At 42.0% G+C, this 26681-nt stretch overlaps 1 protein-coding gene across 1 annotated transcript in view; it reads left to right on the top strand.

Moving 5' to 3' along the window:
- LOC311104672 (protocadherin Fat 4-like) overlaps nucleotides 1–26681 on the top strand; it is a gene marked incomplete at its 5' end in the record, with an annotated part of 91045 nt that overhangs the window by 39519 nt on the left and 24845 nt on the right. The window contains 5 exons of the mRNA XM_084146546.1: nucleotides 6289–6420; nucleotides 11676–11937; nucleotides 12280–12630; nucleotides 16097–17019; nucleotides 17805–17979. Coding sequence (XP_084002672.1) covers nucleotides 6289–6420; nucleotides 11676–11937; nucleotides 12280–12630; nucleotides 16097–17019; nucleotides 17805–17979 — 1843 coding nt within the window. The remainder of the gene's footprint in view (nucleotides 1–6288; nucleotides 6421–11675; nucleotides 11938–12279; nucleotides 12631–16096; nucleotides 17020–17804; nucleotides 17980–26681) is intronic.

The following is a 26681-nucleotide window of genomic DNA, read 5'->3' as shown; positions in this document are numbered from 1 at the left end:
TCTTGTAGCCCATTCCAGCCTTGTGTAGGTCTACAATATTTTCCCTGACATCCTTGGAGAGCTCTTTGGTCTTGGCCATGGTGGAGAGTTTGGAATCTGATTGATTGATTGCTTCTGTGGACAGGTGTCTTTTATACAGGTAACAAACTGAGATTAGGAGCACTCCCTTTAAGCGTGTGCTCCTAATCTCAGCTCGTTACCTGTATAAAAGACACCTGGTAGCCAGAAATCTTTCTGATTGAGAGGGGGTCAAATACTTATTTCCCTCATTAAAATGAAAATCAATTCATAACATTTGTGACATGCGTTTATTTTTATTTTGTTGTTGTTATTCTGTCTCTCACTGTTCAAATAAACCTACCATTAAAATTATAGACTGATCATTTCTTTGTCAGTGGGCAAACGTACAAAATCAGCAGGGGTTCAAATACTTTTTTCCCTCACTGTATATGCAGGGACACTCAGTATTATCTTCCACTCTTAAATCTTTATGATGACTTTGAATCATACAAATCACATCAATTGGTAATGGAAAATACAATTGTATTGCACTCTATCGTTCTTTCTTTCCGGTCAGGCAAGTTTTTTAATAATATTTTAACATAGTGTTTTATTACCCCTATTTTTATTTGACTACCCCTATTTCTTTCCTGCATGCTCAACGTGGTTTAAATGCGGTAATGGACGGTAATGATGGATACACTGTAGTGATAAGGCCATAGACTCACGCAGGGCTTGTGGCTCCAACATGGAGATGGACTCTTTCCATTTCATCAAAGAAGAGGTAAACGTTGTCTCTCGACTGTTTCGTAAGCTCTGATATAGCTCAACTAATAATTACACTTTCCACCCAACACTTCCTGGTATCAACAAGAGGGAAGAAATATGAGTTTTTATGGAGAAAAATAGCAGCGCTGCATCCACATTCTGGATAATGCAAGACCTTGGACCATTAAAAACGACAATTCATCATGATTTGTTTCAAGTCTTTATGTGGGGAGATGTCAACAACGAGTCCAGAAACTCCATGAAGATTACTCTGGTCCAAACAGACTGTGGGTTATTAGTTTTGCAGGATTATATATTCCTCCTGAACACATTGAGGATGACCTTGCTTGACAGAAGCTGCAGGGGGCTTGGAGGACCAACTGTAGACAAACTATCTTTTAACAGTTGCTGAAGTGCACCTTTGAGAGGACTGTGATCCCATTTATTAAAACCACTTGTCCGGCATTGTCTCTCCACCACTCGTTGGTTACATAAGAACTAGGTGCTTTGTGATCGTTTGCAGGCATGCCTGTTTTGTTTAGTTTCGTCTCTCCATGTTTTTTTCCGGCTGGGGAAGATTTGGAAGCTCGGGGGATAGGACCCTATCCTGACTTCTCCCCGGCACTGTGTGTTGGGGTCTGGCGGCGTTCCAGCTTTGTCTAGCTTTTCCCGGGCACATTCCCCATACCAGCACGGTCAAATTCCCATCTCCGGAGCAGACACTGCCGACTGTGGTCAGGAAGATTGATCGTGGCAGGGGCTTTTGTTTGACAAATCAAGCAGTTCATGATTGCGTATGTGTAAAATGCAGGTGGATCAGATCATTTATACCTGAGCTATCGCCTTTATTTCTTGCTTACATTTCCTTTTGCTCTTAAAGATGGAGACTGGAATGGTACTTGGAGTTCTTAAGCAGCATCACCATAAATCTGGGGCCCAAAAATCCCTGACGTTATATCTAAACAGTTAAATGAGTAAAGGAGAGATGGAGGGAGAGAGAGATAAAGTGAACTAAAGATGGTCTTTGTATGCGAGTCTCAGGAGCCCCAGGAAATGAATAATGTTGAATGTGCCGTTATATCACCCCAGTCCGCCTTTACATTCTCTGAGCTATAGCAGGACATTCATCAGACTTGCACGGATCATGCCATACGCTTTTCAGATTAAGCAATGCAAACACAGACATCGGGCCTGGGGTTTTCTAGAGGGTTCATCCATTCCTTGAATCAGGAAGATGACAGATCCCTTCAAACAATACAGTGCCTCTTAAATACTACTGGATCTTATGGAAGGGTATGATTTTACTAATGCATAGGGTTGCTTAGAGCTCTGGAAGGTGTATCCATTGTATGAAATTACCATCTTTATTTGTACATGTGTCCTGGTTGACCTTAGTAATGGGTGTAGTATAGTTAGAAGGTCCTAGAGTTACTGAAGTGAATGTGAGAAGCTCCAGTGATGGCTCCTTTTCCTCTCCCTCTGGGAAACATGGCAATAATTGTTCCCCAATGCTGGAAGATGGGCCCCGAGTGAAAAAGTTTGGGAACCCCTGGTCTATGTGACAAGTAGTCCCCCGTAAAACACATTACAGAGAAGGGATCCAATTTATTGCCATGACACAAACTGTTCAACCCCCTCTTGTTGGTGGAGAGAATTTTGCAGGTTTAAAGCTTATTTCTTGCAATTCTACACATTTTGTCATGGGGGTGCAAAGAAAATAGTACAGTTTTAAAGCTAACTCTATACATTTTTCATGTGATATTTGAGTGACACAAAAATTACAACAATATCTATGTGCTAAAAAACCTAAATAAAATAGGGGACATGCCCCACAGTTTGAGAACCACTGAGATAGAGGACAGAGTACTAATCTTTCCCAACATGCTCTCTGTCCTTATGCCAGCTAACTCAAGGCCCTATCCAATGATTGGCCAAACGTAATTGCAGATCAATGTCATTTCACTGAAAATATATAGTGCATTCTGCCTCCCCAAACATTTTTGTCTAATCTTTTTTTTTTATAGAATCAGCATGTTTTAAAGGTTTTAGTGTCGAGTTCATTTTCTGGCGTTACAAACATTCTTTGTATCCTTTTATTTTATTCTGAGCCAACGTCTGAGTAATTTATTTTAACTGCTCGTGATTTTGGCCCTGTGCTATGATGAAGTGTTACAGTAAAATAGCCCTGGTGATCCAGGTTTTGACACATTAGTTCCAAGTACACTGCTGCTACAAAATCATTTTTTGGTGAAGGAGAATGGAATTATTACATTTTCAAAAGGCTAAAAGATCATTAGTGTTGGAAGTCGATACTTCCCCGACCTTTCACCTCAAGTCGTCAACAACGTCTAATGAGACATGTAATCATTTTGAAATGGTTATTCTCTACATGAGACACACCCCTGTCCATTTTTATTAACACATTTTGCTTTCCAACATGTTGCATCAGAGGTTATGTGTTTGGTTTTGGAACCCTCTCTTAGAAAAGAGAGACGTTACTTTGTTGATGTTTCATTTACTCTGTTCAGATGGAGTCTTTGCGATCACAGCAATGAGTAGGAGTAATTGTATAGCGTATTACTCATCTTTAATGCAGACCAGCATTGAGTTAATTAATTGGCACTACCCTCCACTGGTAGAAAACACTGACTGACTGACTCACTAACTCACTAAATATGTGTGCAACCTATAGGGGGTAATGTTCAAAGACTGGATGTCTTTCCTCCATGACTCCTTTACCCCATCTCCCTGTCTTCATGCAGTCAGCTTGGCAGGACTGCAAGTATGAGACATTGGGGGAAAGTGTACGTGAATCACTCCCAGTGCTTCCACCTTTTAAAATATGAGGATGATAATAAGTGAAAGGTTATGTGCACCAGGAGGGAGTGGCTGTTTCTGTACATTCTGTTACTGTTAGGGGAAGAGAAGTGAAACAGTTGGAGTGTTCAGTCTGCAGTCTGAACCTTATGTGCTTGAAGATATGGCTTGTTGAGACGGCAAACTGAGCTTATGAAGTGTTTCAATCACACAAATGCAGGTTCCTAGTAGCTCAATGGATGAAGTGTGTGCAATTCTTCACTTTTAATTGGCAGAGGGCTGGAAGGTTTTGCCAGAAAGTTGAATGGAATGGTTGATAAGGAGGACAAGGACGATTTTATGAATTAAATCATCTAGGAGGATATAGGCATCCCCCTCACAGTATCTAAAGAAAAATGTGGCGTTGATTAATCTATTTGACAGACTAGACTGTGTGAACAAGTCCTGTTGGATAAGAAATCCTCTGGCCAAGTTGCAGGCGTAGACCCTGGCAAATAGTCCTTGATCACTTAAGGTATCATAATCGACAGCACTCAGGAGCCGTTCGGCCTGTGAATCATTCATGATAGGCATAAATAATGGAGCCTAGCAGCCAGTTATAGCAGCTGCAACTCGAAACAGTAGTGGCCTGAAACACAATATTTTCCCCTGTAAACGAATGTGTTTCACCTGCACCACACCGGGGCGTCTAGGCCTGAGTGACAGGTTGAGCAGGAGAACGAAAAAATTCCTTCCTCCCTCCCTCCCTCCTGACCTCGCTTCCTCTTTCTCCGATGAATTTTTCACCAAGCCTCTTTGATATCTCTCCCCCAGGGGAGCTTGGGTAATGTAAACTATAAGCGCAAGGCGTAATTATTTCTCATAACCGTACTTCTTCTCTAATTAGTTCACTCCTCAGAACTGGGCCGTGCATTATTTACACATCAAGAGGACACGGGTTGGAAGATAAATATTCATTGTTTGTTGACTTTGCCGGGTCCCTCGGCTCTGCAAGTGCTGTCGTTTCCCGTCTTGTTTTTACATGGTACATAGCGCCCCAGCCGGGATGGCCGGCAAGGCCCCGCGTTAATTCTGATCCGTCTTTTTTTCTAATTTTCTGGATCCAGGGTCAGATCCACCACATCCTCATCCCAGACAGAGACCACAGAACAGCCCAAACCACTGATTCAGGATCAGATTAGTAAGCGGTCACTGTGGAGACACGTTGTAATCATAGTCTTATGAAAACTGCTCTTGGTTTTGGACAGTGTTAGTAAATATTCAGACTTAAAAAACTGATTTTCATCTGCCTTTGGAATGTGGGAAGGAAAATAGTTATAGAAAAGCAATTATAGTGCTCAAGTCATCAATTAGAAGGCTCTCAATTCAATTGCTATACGTTAATCCCCTCTCTCTGTCTAGGCATCTCAAAGCCTTTCCTACTGCGTCATCTTTAATGGACTGCAGCTCTTGAAAAGGCCCTGGATGGTGGCATTTGTTGGTAGTTCCTGCATGCTGCTTGTTTCAGAGTGGATTTACAAGAGCACGTGAGGTCTGTTTTTCCTGTCAATGGCAGGCATGAATAGACTCCTGTATCTCACCCCTCTTGGTGGTCCTGTGGCCTTGAAGCCCATTGTCTGCACAGTAAATGCCTGTGAGGGAAACTTGGGTTGGTTAAAACACTCAGCCAGTCCCATTGTGGACGTGATGCAGCTGTTCCTTTCCCATTTCCTATTGCGCCTCAGCAACCCACATCAACCCGCACTGCGGCAGAACCAACTGGAGGACTGAATAAGACTGAATAGAAAGGCTCAGGAGAAAGCAACTCGCAGTTGAGTTTTTATGTCTGGCAAATAATTACCATAATCACTGTCAACATTAATGGAGATTGCAACGCCAGAGAATTCAAACCCGGCTTTTTATCGAAGCACTAAACAGAGAATGCAAAGGCAAATGTCTGTTGTGATTTAAAGTGAACACTGTTTACTGGCATTGAAATGCATATGTGGGTTAGGGGATGAGATGTGATTGCGGAGTATGAGTGGAAACGCAGTATTCCTGGGCTAGACACAATTTGACACCATAATGTGTATGTCTCTATCTCTATTTATCTTTCTCTGTTACTCTCTTTCTCCCTGTCTCTCTCTGTCTCTCTCTTTCTCTCTGTCTCTCTCTTTCTCTGTCTCTCTTTCTTTCTGTCTCTCTCTCTGTCTCTCTCTCTCTTTCTTGTTCTCTTTCTCTCTCGCTCTCTCTCATTCTGATCAAATGAGGTAGATGCAAATAAGAAGTGTGTGTCTCCAGGCAGTAGTTGAACACTGTGTACACTGTGTAGACTAAGGTAGGGTTCAACTGAATATTATATATCTGATGGAATTCTAACCATGACATTCATAGTGTGTACAAACATAAAACTGCTCGCTCTGGATGGAACTGTCCCAGTCTAATGCATTGATAACTAAACTATACGCTTGGCACCAAACTAGCATTGATCTCTACAGTGTACCTGGTATAAATATAAGACTATACAGTATGTGAGTATGAAACACATTACATTTCAGCAACTCGCCTCTCCCGAGCTCTCTGCTGTTTTATGAAGACCGGGAGGATGATCACTTGTCCCTACTGGGCACATATCTGTCAGAAAAGCGAGCAGGACGTTTCGCAGTGAACCTAACGGCTATAGCAGGCATTTTTTTTCATGGAAATGTTTTTGTTTCTCTCCAGGTGGAAATTACGCTCCAGGACATCAACGACAACCCACCTGTTTTCCCAAACGATCTTCTTGACGTGACTATCGAAGAGAACATCAGCGATGGCTTCAAGATAATGCAACTAACAGCCACAGACGCAGATGAGGTAAAGTCTCCCACGATTTATATTCTGTCTGTACCTGTTTGAATAAAACTCTGGGAGATACATTCCCCCTGTCCCCAAAGGGAAGGGTCAGCCAAAAAGCAGCCATTACAAAAAAAAATATTTACAAGGCATACCGTCGTTATCTCTGTGTTACCATCAAAATGTGTTTTTTGATGTACATTATGACTAGAGTATAAAGACAACCAGGGCTTAAGGGTGCATGGGTGGCGTTCATACACTACCGTTCAAAAGTTTGGGGTCACTTAGAAATGTCCTTGTTTTCGAAAGAAAAGCAATTTTTTTGTCCATTAAAATGACATCAAATTGATCAGAAATACAGTGTAGACATTATTAATGTTGTAAATGGCTATTGTAGCTGGAAACTGCTTTTTGTTTATGGAATATCTACATAGGCGTACAGAGGCCCATTATCAACAACCATCAGTCCTATGTTCCAATGGCACGTTGTGTTTGCTAATCCAAGTTTATCATTTTAAAAGGCTAATTGATCATTAGGAAACCCTTTTGCAATTATGTTAGCACAGCTGAAAACTGTTGTGCTGATTAAAGAAGCAATGAAACTGGCCTTCTTGAGACTAGTTGAGTATCTGGAGCATCAGCAATTGTGGGTTCGATTACAGGCTCAAAATGGCCAGAAACAAATAACTTTCTTCTGAAACTTGTCAGTCTATTCTTGTTCTGAGAAATGAAGGCTATTCCATGCGTGAAATTGCCAAGAAACTGAAGATCTCGTACAACGCTGTGTACTACTGCCTTCACAGAACAGCGCAAACTGGCTCTAACCAGAATAGAAAGAGGAGTGGGAGGCCCCGGTGCACAACTGAGCAAGAGGACAAATACATTAGAGTGTCTAGTTTGAGAAACAGACGCCTCACAGGTCCTCACCTGGCAGCTTCATTAAATAGTACCCGCAAAACACCAGTCTTAACGTCAACAGTGAAGAGGCGACTCCGGGATGCTGACCTTCTAGACAGAGTTGCAAAGAAAAAGCCAGACCGGCCAATAAAAAGAAAAGATTAAGCTGGGCAAAAGAACACAGACACTGGACAGAGGAAGATTGGGGGAAAAAAAGTGTTATGGACAGACTAATCGAAGTTTGAGGTGTTTGGATCACAAAGAAGAACATTTGTGAGACTCAGACCAAATGAAAAGATGCTGGAGGAGTGCTTGATGCCACCTGTTAAGCATGGTGGAGGCAATGTGATGGTCTGGGAGTGCTTTTGTGGTGGTAAAGTGGGAGATTTGTATAGGGTAAAAGGGATCTTGAAGAAGGAAGGCTATCACTCCATTTTGAAACGCCATGCCATACCCTGTGGACGGTGCTTGATTGGAGCCAATTTCCTCCTACAACAGGACAATGACCCAAAGCACAGCTCCTAACTATGCAATAACTATAGTAGCCAGCACAGTCACCGGATCTCAACCCAATTGAGCTGTTGTGGGAGCAGCTTCACCGTATGGTACGTAAGAAGTGCCCGTCAAGCCAATCCAACTTGTGAGATGTGCTTCAGGAAGCATGGGGTGATTACCTCAACAAATTGACAACTAGATTGCCAAAGGTCTGCAAGGCTGTAATTGCTGCAAATGAAAGATTCTTTGACGAAAGCGAAGTTTGAAGGACACAATTATTTCAATGAAAAATCATTATTTCTAACTTTGTCAATGACTACATTTCCTATGCATTTTGCTATATTTCCTATTCAAACTCATTTCATGTATGTTTTCATGGAAAACAAGGACATTTCTAAGTGACCCCAAACTTTTGAACGGTAGTGTAAATGTAAAGCGCTCAACCTCCTAAATACATTCCAATGCTCTTATATGCGTGTATTGACTTCAAGAAACTCGGAAAATAAAACCTGGAAATGAGCTGATGTGATCCTCTGTTAGGGGATTTTCAAAGAGAAAAAAGTGGCTGCAGGAAGATTTTTTTTTACTGATACCCAGCATTTTTTTCAGTCCAAGTCATGCGCTCTGCAATTCTCCTACCAAATATCCGACCACAGCTTGAAGTTCTCTTGGAGCAGTCGGAGCACTTTTGCTTTCTCTCTCTTACACACACACACACGGTCCCCAGTGATTGTGAGTTTTGACGTTACCTAAGAGGGGCCACAAGTGTGACAAAGCCCTGAGGAGAGAGGCTAAAGATTGCCTCCTCGCACCGGGCAGATTGTCCCTCCACAGCCTCTGTAGTACACATTACATCACTGGCTTCGCCCTCGATTAGGAAAAGGCTCCATCTTTCGCAGCTTAGGCAGGATGTGGACATAAAATCCAGCACTGAGCGAAAATCAGGCCCTCCCAGCATCTCCAAGGCCTGCGGTTACTCAGCCCTGCCAATGAGACAAGGGAACTGAATGGAAAGAACTGGGGCCATTGCGAGGAGGGATTAGTGTGTGAGAGAATATGGACTCATACTTAATGTTAACTTATGAGGCCACACATTTTTATTGCACAGCTGTTACCTCACCAACCTCGCCAGTTAGAATGTGAGAAAAATCATGCACAATCCATTTCTGAAATGGTCATTGTATTCAGAATATAACATTGACTTTAAATCCTGGAGTTAGGTCAATATTTTGACTAATAGGGCATTTTAAGGACATCATTTGAGTAAATTCTCTTGGACTCAAGTGAACTTGACCTCAGATCTCTAATATTGAATGATTTGATATATGGTATTGAATTGGATGGACAGTTTCTGTCAGTTTCTTTCTCACTTTTTCCTCATTGCAAAATCAAAGGGGAAGAAGGACTTGAGCTGTGTTTCAGTAGTATCGAATAGCTTCCTTCCCTTGCCTCCTCTCCTTCACAACCACTGATCCAAAAGTATCTTCAGGGAAAAGCAATATGATGAAACCTATCCAGTCTTTTTACCTATTATGGGTCATGAATATAATTATAGAAGGAAAAGGCACTAGTTTACAGTATTGGGACGCAGCCTCAGACGAAGTAGTTGCACTCAGATATGATCATTAAACGAACTCCAGCGGGACCATACAATATGGAATTACTATGGAGAAAGAGATGTTTATCCAGAACTTAAACACAGAAATGAATAGGTCACTAAATAGTAGGAGCATAGCATTTAGGTTCCAGCTATTTCGGTCCAGATAGGGCCGGCCAATTTTTGCCCACATCCTAACGCAGGAAACTTAAGTTGCCCTGACGCTAAGCGTACGGAACGCATTCGGTCCCGATTCAGAAAGCCACATGTGTGATCCACGGAGGCGTAGCCAAGCGCGGCAAGCTGTTAGCCAGCTGACTGGCTGAATTCAGACATCATAATGATCCCATCCAATTTAATAGTGCTACATGTGGGATTCATGTGTGAGCATATTAAAATGCTGTTTCTACCCATCCGTTTTTCGCTACACCCATTTCCACCCTCGGTTGCATTCAGTTTGGAAAATAAAAAATATGAAAGCTTTGCTCGCTCCCGTAATGGAGGCCTCTCTAGGAGAAGAAAATAAAAAAAATAGCTTCTTTTTTTGGAGAGAACATTCTCGTTTTATTAGCATTCTGACATAGTGGAAAATATGCAGGTACCAGGAGCGAGCTTAACTAAGAAAGTATCTAGAACAAGAAGCAAAACAACAACGTAACAGCCAAAAAGACTGCTGAAAATACATATGACTTAGACTGAAGTGGGTTGCTACAAGACAGTTACTATAGCCTTGTATGATGCACCCCAAATGTAAATACAAAGACTCATTTCCTAAAACAACAGTTTCAGAGTACATCATTATGCTGTAAGTACATAATTAGATTGATGCATTGTAAATAGGGCATTAGGACACATCACCTCTCAACACGTTGCTGTGAGTTTGACTTTTAACACCTGTGTTGTGACTGGCTCACACGGCCTAGTCGTGTTTCAGGGAATTCAGTCTCCCGACAGCTCTATGAGCCTCTCACCTGCCCCCGAGCTGCTGCTGCTGAAACTCATCTGCTAAATGAGTTTCCTTGTGCCCAAGTCTGGCCCGGAATCCTGCTCTTTAATTGGTTGGTCCCCCCCCCCCCCCCCTTCTTCCCACTGTGCCTTGGGATGGCTGTAAACTAGTCAAAGTCTTTCCTAGGGAAGGTCAGGGGAACGGTCAGTGTCAGGGGGAGACGACGGACCCCCTACTCCTCTCCCCTCTCCTCCTCTTTTCCCCTGTCCTCTCTCCTTTTGAACCCTATCAGATAATTAATTGGCAGACGAAGGGTGTTCGGTTCCGTTTTGCAGCCCAGGTGGCTGATGGGAATCCCAGATCCAGCGTTCTGATTGAAAGGCCTGTTAGATAAAAAAGAAACACACTCTCTGGGTCTGGGTCTGAGAATGGGCTCTCTAGAAATGAGGCTAATTCACAATGATGGGGGTTTTGTCCTTGGTAAACTAGTATTAAACTATTACTATTTACTAAATGGGAGATATGAGAAGTGGTGGAACATTATTAAAAATATATTGCATCAACTCCTTTTTATTGTATATTGGCAAGATCAAAAGTACACATGAAATCAAAAATGCTTTTAGCTTTTGTCCAGTCGAAACAAAAGACCTTGGTTGAAAAGTAGTAGCTTTTGAAGTTTTAGTTTTTTTCCTCACTTAGCATCAGACATCAGGAGATAGTCGTCTGCTCTGGTATTGTCCTCAGTACAAACATAAATGTCAAGATCTGTCGACACTGTTATTGAGTTTTCATATCGCATTCAGTCCTCTACTCCAATTGCAAAGGACCGCTATGGCTTTCACATGTGTACTGGGTTGTACTTGTCTAAAGTATCAAGGGATCTATTCGTTGCGTTTATAGAATAACTCTATAACCCCAGTTCAAAGACCAAGGGTACGGCCCAAGAGAATACTGCCATTCAGCTCCTGTGAGTTTTTTTCACCAGTATGACCATTGTATTCTGAGGGGAGCTTGCTATGTGATGCATTTGCATAAACTAAAATGTTGTAGTGTTTTTACTATATTTCACTCATTGAGATGTATAATATTATAATGTCTACTCTGCAGTTATCCCTAGAAAAAAGTATTTGGTTAAAGTGTGAAAGTGAGCAGTGGGTGGTTGTGAACATGAATTTCACTCTCACCAAGAGTAATAGTATTATGATGTCCCTCTCCCTTTAGGACTGAACATTGACTAACCTTATGTTAATCATCAACGTCTCATGTTAAAGCCTCATAATAAAAAGTATATACAGAATCTTTATACTTTAGAAATAATCAATCACATTTGTATTTCTTCAGGGTCCTAATGCGCTGGTGACCTACACCATCATCAGCGGTGCCGATGACAGTTTCCGGATCGACCCGGAATCGGGGGACCTGATTGCCACCAAGAGACTGGACCGGGAACGTCGCTCCAAGTATTCCTTGCTGGTCCGAGCTGACGATGGGAAGCAATCCTCGGATATGAGGCTGAACATCACCGTCAGTGATGTCAACGATCACACGCCGAAATTCTCTCGTGGAACTTACTCTTTCGACATTCCCGAGGACATGGCGCCAGGTATAAGGCTTACTGTAACTTGGGGTTGCTTGTAACTGCCAGGTTCTTTCATGCTTACTCAGATTGTGAAAGGTCCCAAATTAATTTCTGCAAAGCTTTATGCCATTCCTCTTGAATGCGGTGTATCTGTATCTAAAAGGCTTTTAATGCAGGATGTTTTCTAGTTAGCTAGGTCAACAGGGACATTGAATCAAACTGTGGCACTTTGAAATATGAAATATGTATTTTTTTAATATGGCAGTTGAAGGGGTTGGTTGGCAAACGTGAGGGAATCCCAATCCAACAATCCAAAAAGCCCTCTCAAATCCTCAGTGTCTGACTGTCTGTGTCTTGACTTGTCAGGCTCCATCGTGGCGGCTATCCTGGCCAGTGACTCGGACTCTGGGGTGAACGGCGAGATCACGTACTCCCTGGAGGATGACGATGAGTACGAGACCTTCCTGCTCAACCCCATCACGGGGGTCTTCAACGTCACGCGGCCTCTGGACTACGAATCCCAGCAGTACTACATCCTGACCGTGAGGGCCCAGGACGGCGGTGGTCAGGCCAGCACGGTCAGGGTCTACTTCAACGTCCTGGACGTCAATGACAACCCACCCGTCTTCAACACCACCGCCTACAGCACCTCGGTCACCGAGAGCCTCCCCCCTGGCTCCAGTATCATCACCGTAGGGGCCAGTGATGCAGATGATGGTATGTTTTTGCTTTGTGTCAGTTGCTGATGTCCATAAGAGGGTAATTTGTCACAGCAATGATATAAATGGATGGTTCACTGAAAATGCCGGTAGACATTATAAAAGCCTGCCCTCGAGGAACCCCCCTTCGAGCCAATTATGCCTTTTTTGGAAGTCAACATTCGAACAGTCTAATAAATAAATGGCATATATGCTATCGGAAAAATAATCATTTGGTTGTGTTTATGAAGGTCTTAGGTAACATAGAATACAAAAATAAAATTATTTCAAAGAACATAATAGCATTTTCATTCATTTATGTTACTGTAGGTTATATGTAAAAACTAAAAACCACTAAAATCACCACAATTCAAGAGTTAAATCCATCACAAAGAAACCATTATAATTTTGTTTTGGCAGGTCTTAAAGGGGCAGTGCAGTCAAAAATATTTTTGGGGGCGGGCCTGATATTTCCTCACTATGAGGTTGAAATAACACTGAAATTGTGGAAATTTTCATAATGCCCTTTTAGTGTAAGAGCTTTTTGAAGAGAAAAATACTACCTGGAATTTCAGCCTGTTCAGGTGGGATGGCGTTTTTAGCCCACAGCCAAAAACACAATCTGATCTGATTATTCTGCATAGAGATCCTATAAAATTACTGATTATTATATGTTTTTCTGACCAATGACCAGTCGTTTTTTATTTGCATATGTATCCTCCTACTTTGAAGGGGTAAGCGGGGTAGGCTCTATAGCCTAGACAATCCTATCTGCCAATCCGGGCTGTATATGTAAATATATTTACATTTGTATCAACACGCCCACATCTTCAGACTGAGCATTTCAATGGCTAAGGAAGCTCAGGGAAATAAATGATGAAGAATATATTTGTTCTTTTCATGAAATAAACACTCAGTGATTTATTAGACATACAGTGATGATTTAAACATACAAAGACTGCATTGGGGCTTTGAGAAACATGTAAAAAAGAAATCAACAGAATAGCATATTTTAAAGCGGCAATCAGCAGTTAAAACAATAACAAAGCGTTCTAACAAAAACGAAACGGGGGGATGGGGCTGGAGAAATGTAATCACTCTCAAATTCAAAGACTATGGATGCAAGGACTGACCATCCATGATATCAAAATTATGTTGTTAGGCTATACAGTGTTTGTTAACGTTAACTTTTTTTACAAACACTGGAATAAAAAGCTTATTTTGGGTTCTGATGGGGTACGACAGTTGAATTTAGCTCATGAACCATTTATAAGTTACATTCTTCAAGAATCAATAGCTATGTATCATTAATTTATAAGTCCAAAAATAGATGTAGCAATTGCTGATTGCCGCTTAAAGTGTTATTATATTACTAGTATTTGCTGCCGCGTGTTCATGCATGGAACGGCGGTAATTCTTGGAAGTGATATTTTGAAATAGAGCTCACCTCTTCAATTTTGAGATTTGACAAAGGTAAGAGCCCCTTGTCTTTAGGGAACTATTATTATATATGTGAAATAGGTTTCGATATATGTTTAGGTTTAGTTTCGATGGGCCATCAGCTGCACAGGCTGACTACCGGTGAATGACTGGTATTGAATGAGGGACAGAAAAAAATGACATGTCCTCTAAAAACTGCATATAGCAAAAATTCTGTTTGTGATATTAATATTCTAACAACGACAGTGAGTTATATAGACGTATTTAGGAAAAGTCAAGGACGGGGGGACATGACTTTAAAAATGGCAGCGTAATTACAAATGTAAATTTGTTTTGCGTCCACATGACGGTCTCGGCTTTTGTAATTTTGACATGGTTTTCCACCATGTTGGTCATTGTAGCTGTGTTGCAACATTTTGCTGATGCAATTTCATCCACTGCTAGGGGTAAATATATCAACCACAATTACATATAATATGCAAGGCCTGTAACTCTTTTTGTATGACATCAACACCTGTTTTAATAATGCTGTAATGATAATGATAAGGCAGTTCGCTATACATAATATTAGCCATACATTTATTTTCAATTTGTATTTCCTATCACATTAGAATCACATTGTGAAATATGGTCCAGTGGGCCTATAATCAAATGGCTTGAGGTGCTCGTCCATTTCAGGTGGTTACGGTTAGGCTGCTTCATGCTATTATAACAGCCCTACCGTCCCTCGCTGACTGCAATTACCGCTCCGACCAGACCAGGCCTAATGTGGTTGCTGTGACCCAAATTCCTGGGGCAGAAGCCTGCCTTGTTTCTCCCAACGTCAGGCTTCCTCTACTCCACTGTCCACTCGCTCTCATTGACCCTCACTTTTGATAGTCAGTCAGCGTTTTCTCAACGTTCTCTCTGTGTTATCGCCACCACTGAACATCATTGTTAGCACTTCCTGAAGTTCCTCAATCCTTGACCCCTGTAGACGTGGTTGTAAACTGGGGATGGAAGTAGACTTGGCCTTTTGATAAGGGATTGCTTGTGTACAGTAAACTCAGCTGGAGTGTGGGAAGGTGCCAGGCGGCTCTCCACATGAATACCCCAATGACTTGAATTACAGCCGCTCAATTTAAGTTCAGTTTTCCCCGGCTCCAGGGGAGGACTGAGGATTAGGCTAGATTTCAAGGTCTGATAGTTTGCATTTGTGCAGTTACTGTAGTTAATTATGTCATTGAAATGAATGTTTCGATTGTGAGAGAAATCCAAAATTGTAGAATGCGGCCTATCAGTAAAGGAGATTATTTTAAATTGCTGTGCTGTGTCTCACGCTGCATAAAAGCATTGTCTGTTTGGAGGAAGAAAGTGGAAGGCTGGTGAGCTGCAATTGTTTGTGTGAAGACAATTTGTGGAAATGCATGTTGATAGCAATTATAAACTGGGTGGTTCAAGCCCTGAATGCTGATTGGCTGACAGCCGTGGTATATCAGGCCATCTACCACGGGTATGACAAAACATTAATTTTTACTGCTCTAATTATGTTGGTAACCAGTTTATAATAGCAGTAAGGCACCTCGGGGGTTTGTGGTAAATGGCCAATATACCACGGCTAAGGGCTGTATCCAGGCACTCCACGTTGCGTAGTGCGTAAGAACAGTCCTTAGCCGTGGTATATTGGACATATACCACATCTCATCGTGCCTTATTGCTTAAATATACAATTCTAATTCAAACATACAGTTTGTAACAGTCATAGCTAAACAACCCAATATCAGTAGATGCCAGTCAAAAGGATCTACACTTGATTTGTTCTAGGAACAGTGCAGTATATCACATGTGACATGTTCTCGGGGCTATTTTAAGGTAATCTAATCCTAACTTTTCAAGATGAATACTTTGTCTCGAAACATAAGGGTCCATTATACTGTAACTCCCCCTACCCTAAAAAAACTGCTGAAGAAAGTACACAAAGCTTCTTCAGAACTTCACATTTTCTACTACAAGTAACTAACTCAAGATAACTAACTCCAAATCTATTGCTATTGCTTGTCTTCCAGGTCCGAATGCCCAGCTACTCTATACCATCGCATCAGGAGATCCTCAGGGCCAGTTTGACATCACCAAAGCGGGGGTACTCCAGACCAGAAAGGCCTTGGACCGGGAGGCCCAGTCCTTTTACAACCTGGTGGTCACTGTCCACGACCTGGCCCTCGCCCCCATGACCCGCTACACCAGCACGGCCCAGGTGTCCATTATCCTGCTGGACATCAATGACTGCCCGCCAACCTTCACCTCCCAGAAGAGGACCTATATCCAGGAGAATACTCCAGTCGACACAGTGGTCTTCACGGCCCAGGCCATTGATGCAGACAGCGGGCCCAACAGCTACGTAGAGTACTCCCTGAAAGGCCCCTTTAGGAATACGTTCAGCATAGGAACTATCGATGGAGACGTGAGGCTGGTGGGCGAACTGGACCGGGAGGAGATGTCGAATTATACATTGACGGTGGTGGCCACGGATAAGGGCGAGCCTCCGCTGTCTTCAGCCATGGATGTGACAATGCTGGTGCTGGACGTTAACGATAATACGCCCAGTTTCTCACAGAACATCTACGATATCGAGATCCAGGAGAACATGCTGACTGGCACCGACGTCATCCATGTGTTTGCCAGCGACGCTGATGAGGGAACCAACGGGCAGATCCGCTTCTCCATTGCCGGGGGCAACACCAACTCAGATTTCAGGATTGATTCTGTCACCGGGGTCATCTCGGTGGCCAAGCAGCTGGACCGCGAGGTGCAGTCGTCTTATTCGTTGGTGGTCCAGGCGGCCGACCGCGGAAGCAGCCCAAGGGTGGACCGCGCCACGGTCAACATGGTGCTATTGGATGTGAACGACTGCCCGCCGGTGTTCGAGCTCTCTCCTTACTCTGTGAACGTTCAGGAGAACGTGGGGAGTCTCCCCAGGAACATACTACAGGTCAGTGTGGTCTTTCTCTTTTAGTCAACCATTCTAGATGGTTATGGTCAAACAGTATTGACATTTCTGGACTGGGCTTTGAGTCCCATAAACAAAGAACTAATTCATATGCCAGGCCTAAGACCTTCAACGAGCTAATGGCTTAACTACATTTGTAGGAATATTAACCCAATAAGTATGTGTATGGTATCCATTTACAAAAACATAAAGCATGGTGGTCCTGTTTTTGCGAATTATCATTGAAAATAGGCGATTAAACCGATAAATAAATCTGTTCTGCTTGTTTCACTCTTTTTTGGATAAAAAATTATTGCTTTAGAAAATATCATTGGGATATGAAATTCTACAGAATTAACCTGTTGGACCGTTACAATCCAAAAACCAAATTGAACTAAATGAGTTCTCGAAACAACCTGTCTCCACTTCAGTGAGCAGCCACGAAAATAAAGTGTAGTGTGCCTGTATACTGTACCAACGAGGAAATGAGTCTGCAGCTGTATGGGAACAGCTCCAGCGGCGGTGGGTTGCCACACAAGAACACATCCCTGTGCCAACCTGGCTGTGGCCCTCTATCTGTGCCCCAGCGGGCAGGAAGGGCAGCGCCTGTACTGCGCTGGCACTCACTAATGAGTCCTTTCAGTCTCAAGATTTATGCCCAACCTCGCAGTATAAGGAGAAGGGCTTGGGAAAGACCAATATCAGATTTGAATGGTCCCATTTTTCAGGCAATATTAGGTATTGTTATTTTTTTTGAATCTCTGAAATAGTTTCTATTTTTACTCTAGGTTATGGCGAGGGATGATGACCTGGGTTCCAATGGCCAGCTGAATTACATGCTGAGCGGTGGGAACGAGGAAGGAGCCTTTAGTCTGTCGTCCAATGGTCAGCTTATCCTCACCCAGACCCTGGACCGCGAGGCGCAGGGGAAATACACCCTCGTCATCACGGCAACCGACTCAGGTAAGAACACAGCAGAGAAACCTATGAGGGCGGTCAAAGTAAAATCATCTTGAAATGTTTCAAGTATTTCAACACGACAGCATGAAGATGGATAGCGACTGCTATGTTTTATTATGTCTTATCATCCATTGGTGCTCTGAAGTATGGCGCTCCTGTGCAAATGCATACCATATTCCAAATGTTAGTGTCTATCATCTCCTTGAAAAGGGAGCATATATCTGGCGAAGGAAGAGCGCTACTCTTTTGGATGCATCTGTGTTGCATCACATGGTCATAGACCAAAATATCCTGACATAGAACACATATCTGAACAGACCATGGATTTCACACTACAAGCTACGCATTGTTTTCTTCGAGCAAATGAATATAAACATGCATTATTTCAGGCTTTTAACATACGCTGAGTGTACAAAACATTAGGAACACCTAATCTTTCCATGACATAGACTGACCAGGAGAATCCAGGTGAAAGCTATGATCCCTTATTGATGACACTTGTTTAATCCACTTCAATCAGTGTAGGTGAAGGGAAGGATTTTTAAGCCTTGAGACAATTGAGACATGGATTATGTAAAGTGAGGGAAAAAAGTATTTGATCCCCTGCTGATTTTGTACGTTTGCCCACTGACAAAGACAGGATCAGTCTATAATTTTAATGGTAGGTTTATTTGAACAGTGAGAGACAGAATAACAACAAAAAAATCCAGAAAAACGCATGTCACAAATGTTATAAATTGATTTGCATTTTAATGAGGGAAATAAGTATTTGATCCCTCTGCAAAACATGAATTAGTACTTGGTGGCAAAACCCTTGTTGGCAATCACAGTGGTCAGACATTTCTTGTAGTTGGCCACCAGGTTTGCACACATCTCAGGAGGGATTTTGTCCCACTCCTCTTTGCAGATCTTCTCCAAGTCATTAAGGTTTCGAGGCTGACATTTGGCAACTCGAACCTTCAGCTCCCTCCACAGATTTTCTATGGGATTAAGGTCTAGATACTGGCTAGGCCACTCCAGGACCTTAATGTGCTTCTTCCTGAGCCACTCCTTTGTTGCCTTGGCCGTGTGTTTTGGGTCATTGTCATGCTGGAGTACCCATCCACGACCCATTTTCAATGCCCTGGCTGAGGGAAGGAGGTTCTCACCCAAGATTTGACGGTACATGACTCCGTCCATCGTCCCTTTGATGCGGTGAACTTGTCCTGTCCCCTTAGCAGAAAAACACCCCCAAAGCATAATGTTTCCACCTCCATGTTTGACGGTGGGGATGATGTTCTTGGGGTCATAGGCAGCATTCCTCCTCCTCCAAATACGGTGAGTTGAGTTGATGCCAAAGAGCTCGATTTTGGTCTCATCTGACCACAACACTTTCACCCAGTTCTCCTCTGAATCATTCAGATGTTCATTGGCAAACTTCAGACGGCCCTGTATATGTGCTTTCTTGAGCAGGGGGACCTTGCGGGCGCTGCAGGATTTCAGTCCTTCACGGCGTAGTGTGTTTTCAATTGTTTTCTTGGTGACTATGGTCCCAGCTGCCTTGAGATCATTGACAAGATCCTCCCGTGTAGTTCTGGGCTGATTCCTCACCGTTCTCATGATCATTGCAACTCCACGAGGTGAGATCTTGCATGGAGCCCCAGGCCGAGGGAGATTGACAGTTCTTTTGTGTTTCTTCCATTTGCGAATAATCGCACCAACTGTTGTCACCTCACCAAGCTGCTTGGCGATGGTCTTGTAGCCCATTCCAGCCTTGTGTAGGTCTACAATCTTGTCCCTGACATCCTTGGAGAGCTCTTTGGTCTTGGCCATGGTGGAGAGTTTGGAATCTGATTGATTGATTGCTTCTGTGGACAGGTGTCTTTTATACAGGTAACAAGCTGAGATTAGGAGCACACTCTTAAAGGGAGTGCTCCTAATCTCAGCTCGTTACCTGTATAAAAGACACCTGGGAGCCAGAAACCTTTCTGATTAAGAGGGGGTCAAATACTTATTTCCCTCATTAAAATGCAAATCAATTTATAAAATTTTTGATATGCGTTTTTCTGGATTTTTTTGTTGTTAGTCTCTCACTGTTCAAAGAAACCTACCATTAAAATTATAGACTGATCATTTCTTTGTCAGTGGGCAAATGTACAAAATCAGCAGGGGATCAAATACTTTTTTCCCTCACTGTATGTGCCATTCAGAGGGTGAATGGGTAAGACAAAAGTTCCTAATGTTTGGTATACTCCGTGTATATCCCGCATTTGATCAAATAGGGCCCTTCTCTGTTTGTTTAGATACAGTGGTGGAGCTTGTTTTATCCAGATAAAAGGTTAGGTTGTTATTCCATAGAGGTCAGTAAATGTGCAGTTAAGTGAGTACATGCGTATCCTTGTCAGAGCCAAATCACATGGTATGTTATTTAAGTATATGTTTCTTTGGGCTACTCTGGCATGGTCGTCATGGTCAAAGGGTGGTTCTGTTTCATTCCTGGAATGACCATGTGTCCAGCAATAATGATGTATATTTTTGACTTGGCGTAGACTTTGGTGAGAAATTAATGTTGAGATTCACTCTGTAGTCCGCGATAATGTTGGCTAGTGTGTTTTGGATATCAAAAATCAGAAAGATTTGATAGAACATTTTGGAAGTTTTCCCATGAAGAGAAAATTATGCAGGAAGAGGAATTTGAGTAGAATATCAAAATATCAAGAAAAAAAAAACATAATCATAGTGCAGTCTAAATTACCCTCACATTTTTGAGGCTGAGGTAAACTCATTAACCGGAGGCTGAGTGGAGATTCAGGCCTGACTCTTTTGAGTGAAATCTGTCATGAAATGGATGGAAACTAAAGAGCTCTCTGGTCCTGGTTCTCATAATGGTTCCTGGCTGGGGAGCAGGGAGTTTGGCACGCTCCTGTCATTATTTGGAAATCTGTGCTCCGGCCTGAAATGTGGCACAAATACAAGCTGCATAAAGGTGTTTTACAAGGAGGCTTGTTGAAGGGAAACTTGAAGATCAGATCCACTTGCAAGTGGAAAGTTGTTGGCATCATTTCTGAGGGAAAAGTGTGACCAAGAAAGAGAGATAATAGAACTGGGGAGTCTCAGGCAACTGTAAAAGCTATATGGGGCAAACATCTGGGATCAACTGAAGGAAAATCTGATTTGTAACCCACTGCCTACCAACATACCTGTACAAGTAATCCCCCCTCATAGAAGAATGTAGGACAATAAAAAATCGGGAAAAGGAGGTATGGCCTTGTGTATACATCGTGAACTTTCATATTATTGCTTCTCACAAAAACAAATATTTTAGGCCATATGTTTACAGTGCAGTGCAGTTGAAGTCGGAAGTTTACATACACCTTAGCCAAATACATTTAAACTCAGTTTTTCACAATTCCTGACATTTAATCCTAGTAAAAATTCCCATTCTTAGGTCAGTTAGGATCACCACTTTATTTTAAGAATGTGAAATGTCAGAATAATTGTAGAGAGAATGATTTATTTAAGCTTTTATTTCTTTCATCACATTCCCAGTGGGTCAGAAGTTTACATACACTCAATTAGTATTTGGTAGCATTGCCTATAAATTGTTTAGCTTGGGTCAAACATTTCGGGTAGCCTTCCACAAGCTTCCCACAATAAGTTGGGTGAATTTTGGCACATTCCTCCTGACAGAGCTGGTGTAACTGAGTCAGGTTTGTAGGCCTCTTGCTCGCACACGCTTTTTCAGTTCTGCCTACAAATTGTCTATAGGATTTTTGTCAGGGCTTTGTGATGGCCACTCCAATACCTTGACTTTGTTGTCCTTAAGCCATTTTCCCACAACTTTGGAAGTATGCTTGGGGTCATTATCCATTTGGAAGACCCATTTGCGACCAAGCTTTAACTTCCTGACTGATGTCTTGAGATGTTGCTTCAATATATCCACATAATTTTCCTTCCTCATGATGCCATGTATTTTGTGAAGTGCACAAGTCCCTCCTGCAGCAAAGCACCCCCACAGCATGATGCTGCCACCCCCGTGCTTCACGGTTGGGATGGTATTTTTCGCTTGCAAGTCCCCCCTTTTTCCTCCAAACATAACGATGGTCATTATGGCCAAACAGTTCTATTTTTGTTTCATCAGACCAGAGGACATTTCTCCAAAAAGTACGATCTTTGTCCCCATGTGCAGTTGCAAACCGTAGTCTGGCTTTTTTATGGCGGTTTTGGAGCAGTGGCTTCTTCCTTGCTGAGCGGCCTTTCAGGTTATGTCGATATAGGACTTGTTTTACTGTGGATATAGATACTTTTGTACCTGTTTCCTCCAACATCTTCACAAGGTCCTTTGCTGTTCTGGGATTGATTTGCACTTTTTGCACCAAAGTACGTTCATCTCTAGGAGACAGAACGCATCTCCTTCCTGAGTGGTATGACGGCTGCGTGGTCCCATGGTGTTTACACTTGCGTACTATTGTTTGTACAGATGAACGTGGTACCTTCAGGCGTTTGGAAATTGCTCCCAAGGATGAACCTGACTTGTGGAGGTCTACAATTTTTTTTCTGAGGTCTTGGCTGATTTCTTTTGATTTTCCCATGATGTCAAGCAAAAAGGCACTGAGTTTGAAGGTAAGCCTTGAAATACCTCCAATTGACTCAAACAATGTCAATTGGCCTATCAGAAGCTTCTAAAGCCATTACATCATTTTCTGGAATTTTCCAAGCTGATTAAAGGTACTGTCAACTTAGTGTATGTAAACTTCTGACCCACTGGAATTGTGATACTGTGAATTATACGTGAAATAGTCTGTCTGTAAACAATTGTTGAAAAAATTACTTGTGTCATGCACAAAGTAGATGTCCTAACCGACTTGCCAAAACTATAGTTTGTTAACAAGAAATTTGTGGAGTGGTTGAAAAACAAGTTTTAATGACTCCAACCTAAGTGTATGTAAACTTCCGACTTCAACTGTATGTTAAACATCTCCCAAAGAAATGTACATCAAACTATAGCTGTGTCATCTGCGGTGTTTGGTGCTAGCAGTTTCTAACCATTGATGCAACCTGAATGCATTATACAGTGCTTTCAGAAAGTATTCACACCCCTTGACTTTTTCCACATTTTTTTGTGTTACAAAGTGGGATAAAAATGGATTTAATTGTCACTTTTTGTCATCGATCTACACAAAATACTCTAATGTGAAAGTGAAAGAAAAATTCTAACATTTGTTAAAAATGTATGAAAAAAATAATTTATTCAACTACCTGAGTCAATACATGTTAGAATCACCTTTGGAAGCGATTACAGCTGTGAGTCTTTCTGGGTAAGTCTCTAAGAGCTTTCTACACCTGGATTGTGCAACATTTGCCCATTATTATTTAAAAAATTCTCCAAGCTCAGTCAAATTGGTTGTTGGTCATTGCTAGACAACTATTTTCAGATCTTGCCACAGATTTTCAAACAGATTTAAGTCAAATCTGTAACTCGGCCACTCCGGAACATTCAGTTTCTTCGTGATAAGCAACTCCAGTGTAGATGTGGCCTTGTGTTTTAGGTTATTGTCCTGCTGAAAGGTGAATTCATCTCCCAGTGTCTGGTGGAAAGCAGACTGAGCAAGGGTTTCCCCTAGGATTTTGCCTATACTTAGCTCCATTCTGTTTCTTTTTATCCTGTAAAACTCCCCAGTCCTTACCAATTACAAGCATACCCATAACATGATGCACCCACCACTATGCTTGAAAATATGGAGAGTGTTTCTCAGTAATGTGTTGTATTGGATTTGCCCCAAACGTAACACTTTATATTCAGGACAAAAAGTGAATTGCTTTGCCACATTTTTTGCAGTATTACTTAAGTGCCTTGTTGCGAACAGGATGAATGTTTTGGAGTATTTGTATTCTGTACAGGCTTCCTTCTTTTCACTCTGTCAATTAGGTTAGTATTGTGGTGTAACTACAATGTTGTATTGATACACCATCCAAAGTATCATTAATAACTTCACCATGTGCAAAGGGATATTCAGTGTCAGTTTTTTAAAGTTTTTTTATACCCATCTACCAATAGGTCCCCTTCTTTGCAAGGCATTGGTAAACCTCCCTGGTCTTTGTGGTTGAATCTGTGTTTGAAATTCACTGCTCGACTGAGGGACCTTACAAATAATTGTATGTGTGGGGTACAGGTGATGATGTACTCATTCAAAAGTCATGTTAAACACTATTAGTGCACACAGAGTGAGTCCATGCAACTTTATGTGACTTGTTAAGCACATTTTTACTTAGTCTGGCCATAACAAAGGTGTTGAATACTTGTTGACTCAAGACATTTCAGCTTTTCATTCTTAATTCATTTGTAATAATTTCGAAAAACATAATTCCACTTTGACATTATGGGAGATTGTGTATAGGCCAGTGACAAAACATCTAAATGTAATCAATTGTTAATTCAGGCTGTAACACAACAAAATGTGGGAAAAGTCAAGGGGTGTGAATACTTTCTGAAGGCATTGTACATGCATTCATTAGGCTGTCTAGGGAGCCATGCTCCGTTGTGAATGCTTATAGCAAGAATTATAATGCCCGGTAGACTACTTCCTTTGTGTAATGCTGTATGACATTGGAAGTTAGCTAGTTGTGCTCACCCTCATACTCTAGAATATCTCCATTGCCTTGAGGAGCAAGCTGTCAATGGGGGTAACAGTGCTGGGAGTTGGACTAGTCTAGTGCATGTGCGTGTGGTGAAATGTCCCCGGAGGAACATTGACATGCACAACGTTTGGTCCCATTTATTAAAGAGGCACAGTAAATCCCCGGCCCATGCCTATGGTGGCGGTTACCGTCGCATATAAATCCCCTCTTTCACATCTCACCATAGGGCTAAAGTGTTTGTACTTTCTCCTTTTCAGGGCTAAATGACGCCTTAGCAGATAAAGGATTGTAATGACCGTCCTATTTGAAGACAGGATATTTTATGTCGTTCAATGGCTTCTCGTGAATCTGGTCTGTAAATCTCTTCGGTTTCTAAACTATTTCCAGCATAGGATTCCTCCGTTAGGAATGAGTGGTCTGGTCATCTTAAAGATGATCTCCATCTTGAATTTATTTCTAGTTCTTTTTTATTTTGTTTATGTTGAGAAATATCTCTCACCTTGTCCTCACCTTGCTTGACTGCATTAGTGTTTAGCTCCTTCGAATGATTTCAACAGAAAGTGAAGCTAACAATGTCTTGAGAATTACTGATAAGTAATAGGTGTTGTAAAAGCTTAGCAAGGACCTTGCCAAATCACTGTCCAAATCTTGCCACAATAAATCTTTAATGGGTCCATTTCTGAAGTCCTCAGCCATGCAGACTAGTGGCAACACAAGACGAGGCCAAATAAAACATCAGGTCCCCCAAATGAACTTTAACAGACCTGTAACATTCTATATCAACTCTTAAAAACCAGCACAGTAACAATGTGGACGAGCTTTTCTTCCCTATGCTTCTTTTTCCACTCCTGGTTTATGGTCAGCTTAACAATTTCTAGAACTTAATGTTTGTGTAAATAGCTTTAGTGTCTGATAAGAGTTTTAAAGAGGTGGCGTGTGTTGAATAATTAGTGCTTTGCGGCAGCCAGGAGAACCATGCCTCACTCTGGCTCTCTGTGACCCTGAGCAGGTCTTTTCAACCATGATCACAGTTTGTGTTATGTGGTCTAAGAAAATATCCCAATGCCCCAGGGCAGTGATTGGGGACATTGCCCTGTGTAGGGTGCTGTCTTTCGGATGGGACGTTAAACGGGTGCCCTGACTCTCTGTGTTCACTAAAGATCCCATGGCACTTATCGTTAGAGTAAGGGTGTTAACCCCGGTGTCCTGGCCACCTAATCATCCCCAGCTTCCAATTGGCTCATTCATCCCCCCTCCTCTCCCCTGTAACTATTACCCAGGTTGTTGCTGTAAATGAGAATGTGTTCTCAGTCAACTTACCTGGTAAAATAAGGGTTCAATAAAAAAAGAAATAAACAGTTAATCTCAAATGAGAAATTTGCTGCCAAAATGATGCAGCTAATGTCTTCTAAGTTGTACGCCAACAGGCGTTGGAAATTAGTGGCATAGACCGCTCTTTTTCACTTTTGGAAAGAACAGTCATTGTCATTTGCACTAAGATCTATTGGTATGGTTACAATACAATGGGGGGGGAACCTCTGTATGGACCTACTGGTCGACAACAATCTCAAAACCATCGAACAGTTTAGGAAAAACTAAAAATGCCATGGTAATAAAAGCACAAAAGGCAAATCACTTCATAAACTCTTAGCATGTGCCCTGCAGTAGTAGAAAATGGCAGTTTGTCTGTGAATGGACTTTTCCTGTCTGTCTGTCTGCAAAACGCCAACCCCTATCCATAACATATGCGGAAAAATATGTACAACCGTTCAGACACTGCACTCTGTAAATAATTGGAAAGTTCTATAACATTTTAGGTATAATTTGATGAATACTTCTGAGATTGAAATTGGGTTTTTGAAACAGGGAGTGGCACGGTCTGTTGTTTATAGCTGGGAATAGCCTTTTATATTCTCTCGCTCATTAGCTGTGAGAAAAATCCCTGTTTACTTTGTTACGATTGGCAAACGCAGCAGTGGGATAGCTCGCACCGTACACACACAGCCTCACCATCCCCATTCAGGCATGTTGGAGCGGGCGCATTAAAAGGAGCTTTGTCGCAAAGCAACAGGTTCTCAGAAGGAGAA

This window comes from Coregonus lavaretus (genome assembly GCF_964263955.1).
Source record: "Coregonus lavaretus genome assembly, chromosome: 29".
NCBI lineage: Eukaryota > Metazoa > Chordata > Actinopteri > Salmoniformes > Salmonidae > Coregonus > Coregonus lavaretus.
Note: the sequence above shows the minus strand (reverse complement) of the source record. Positions and strands in the feature narration are given on the sequence as shown.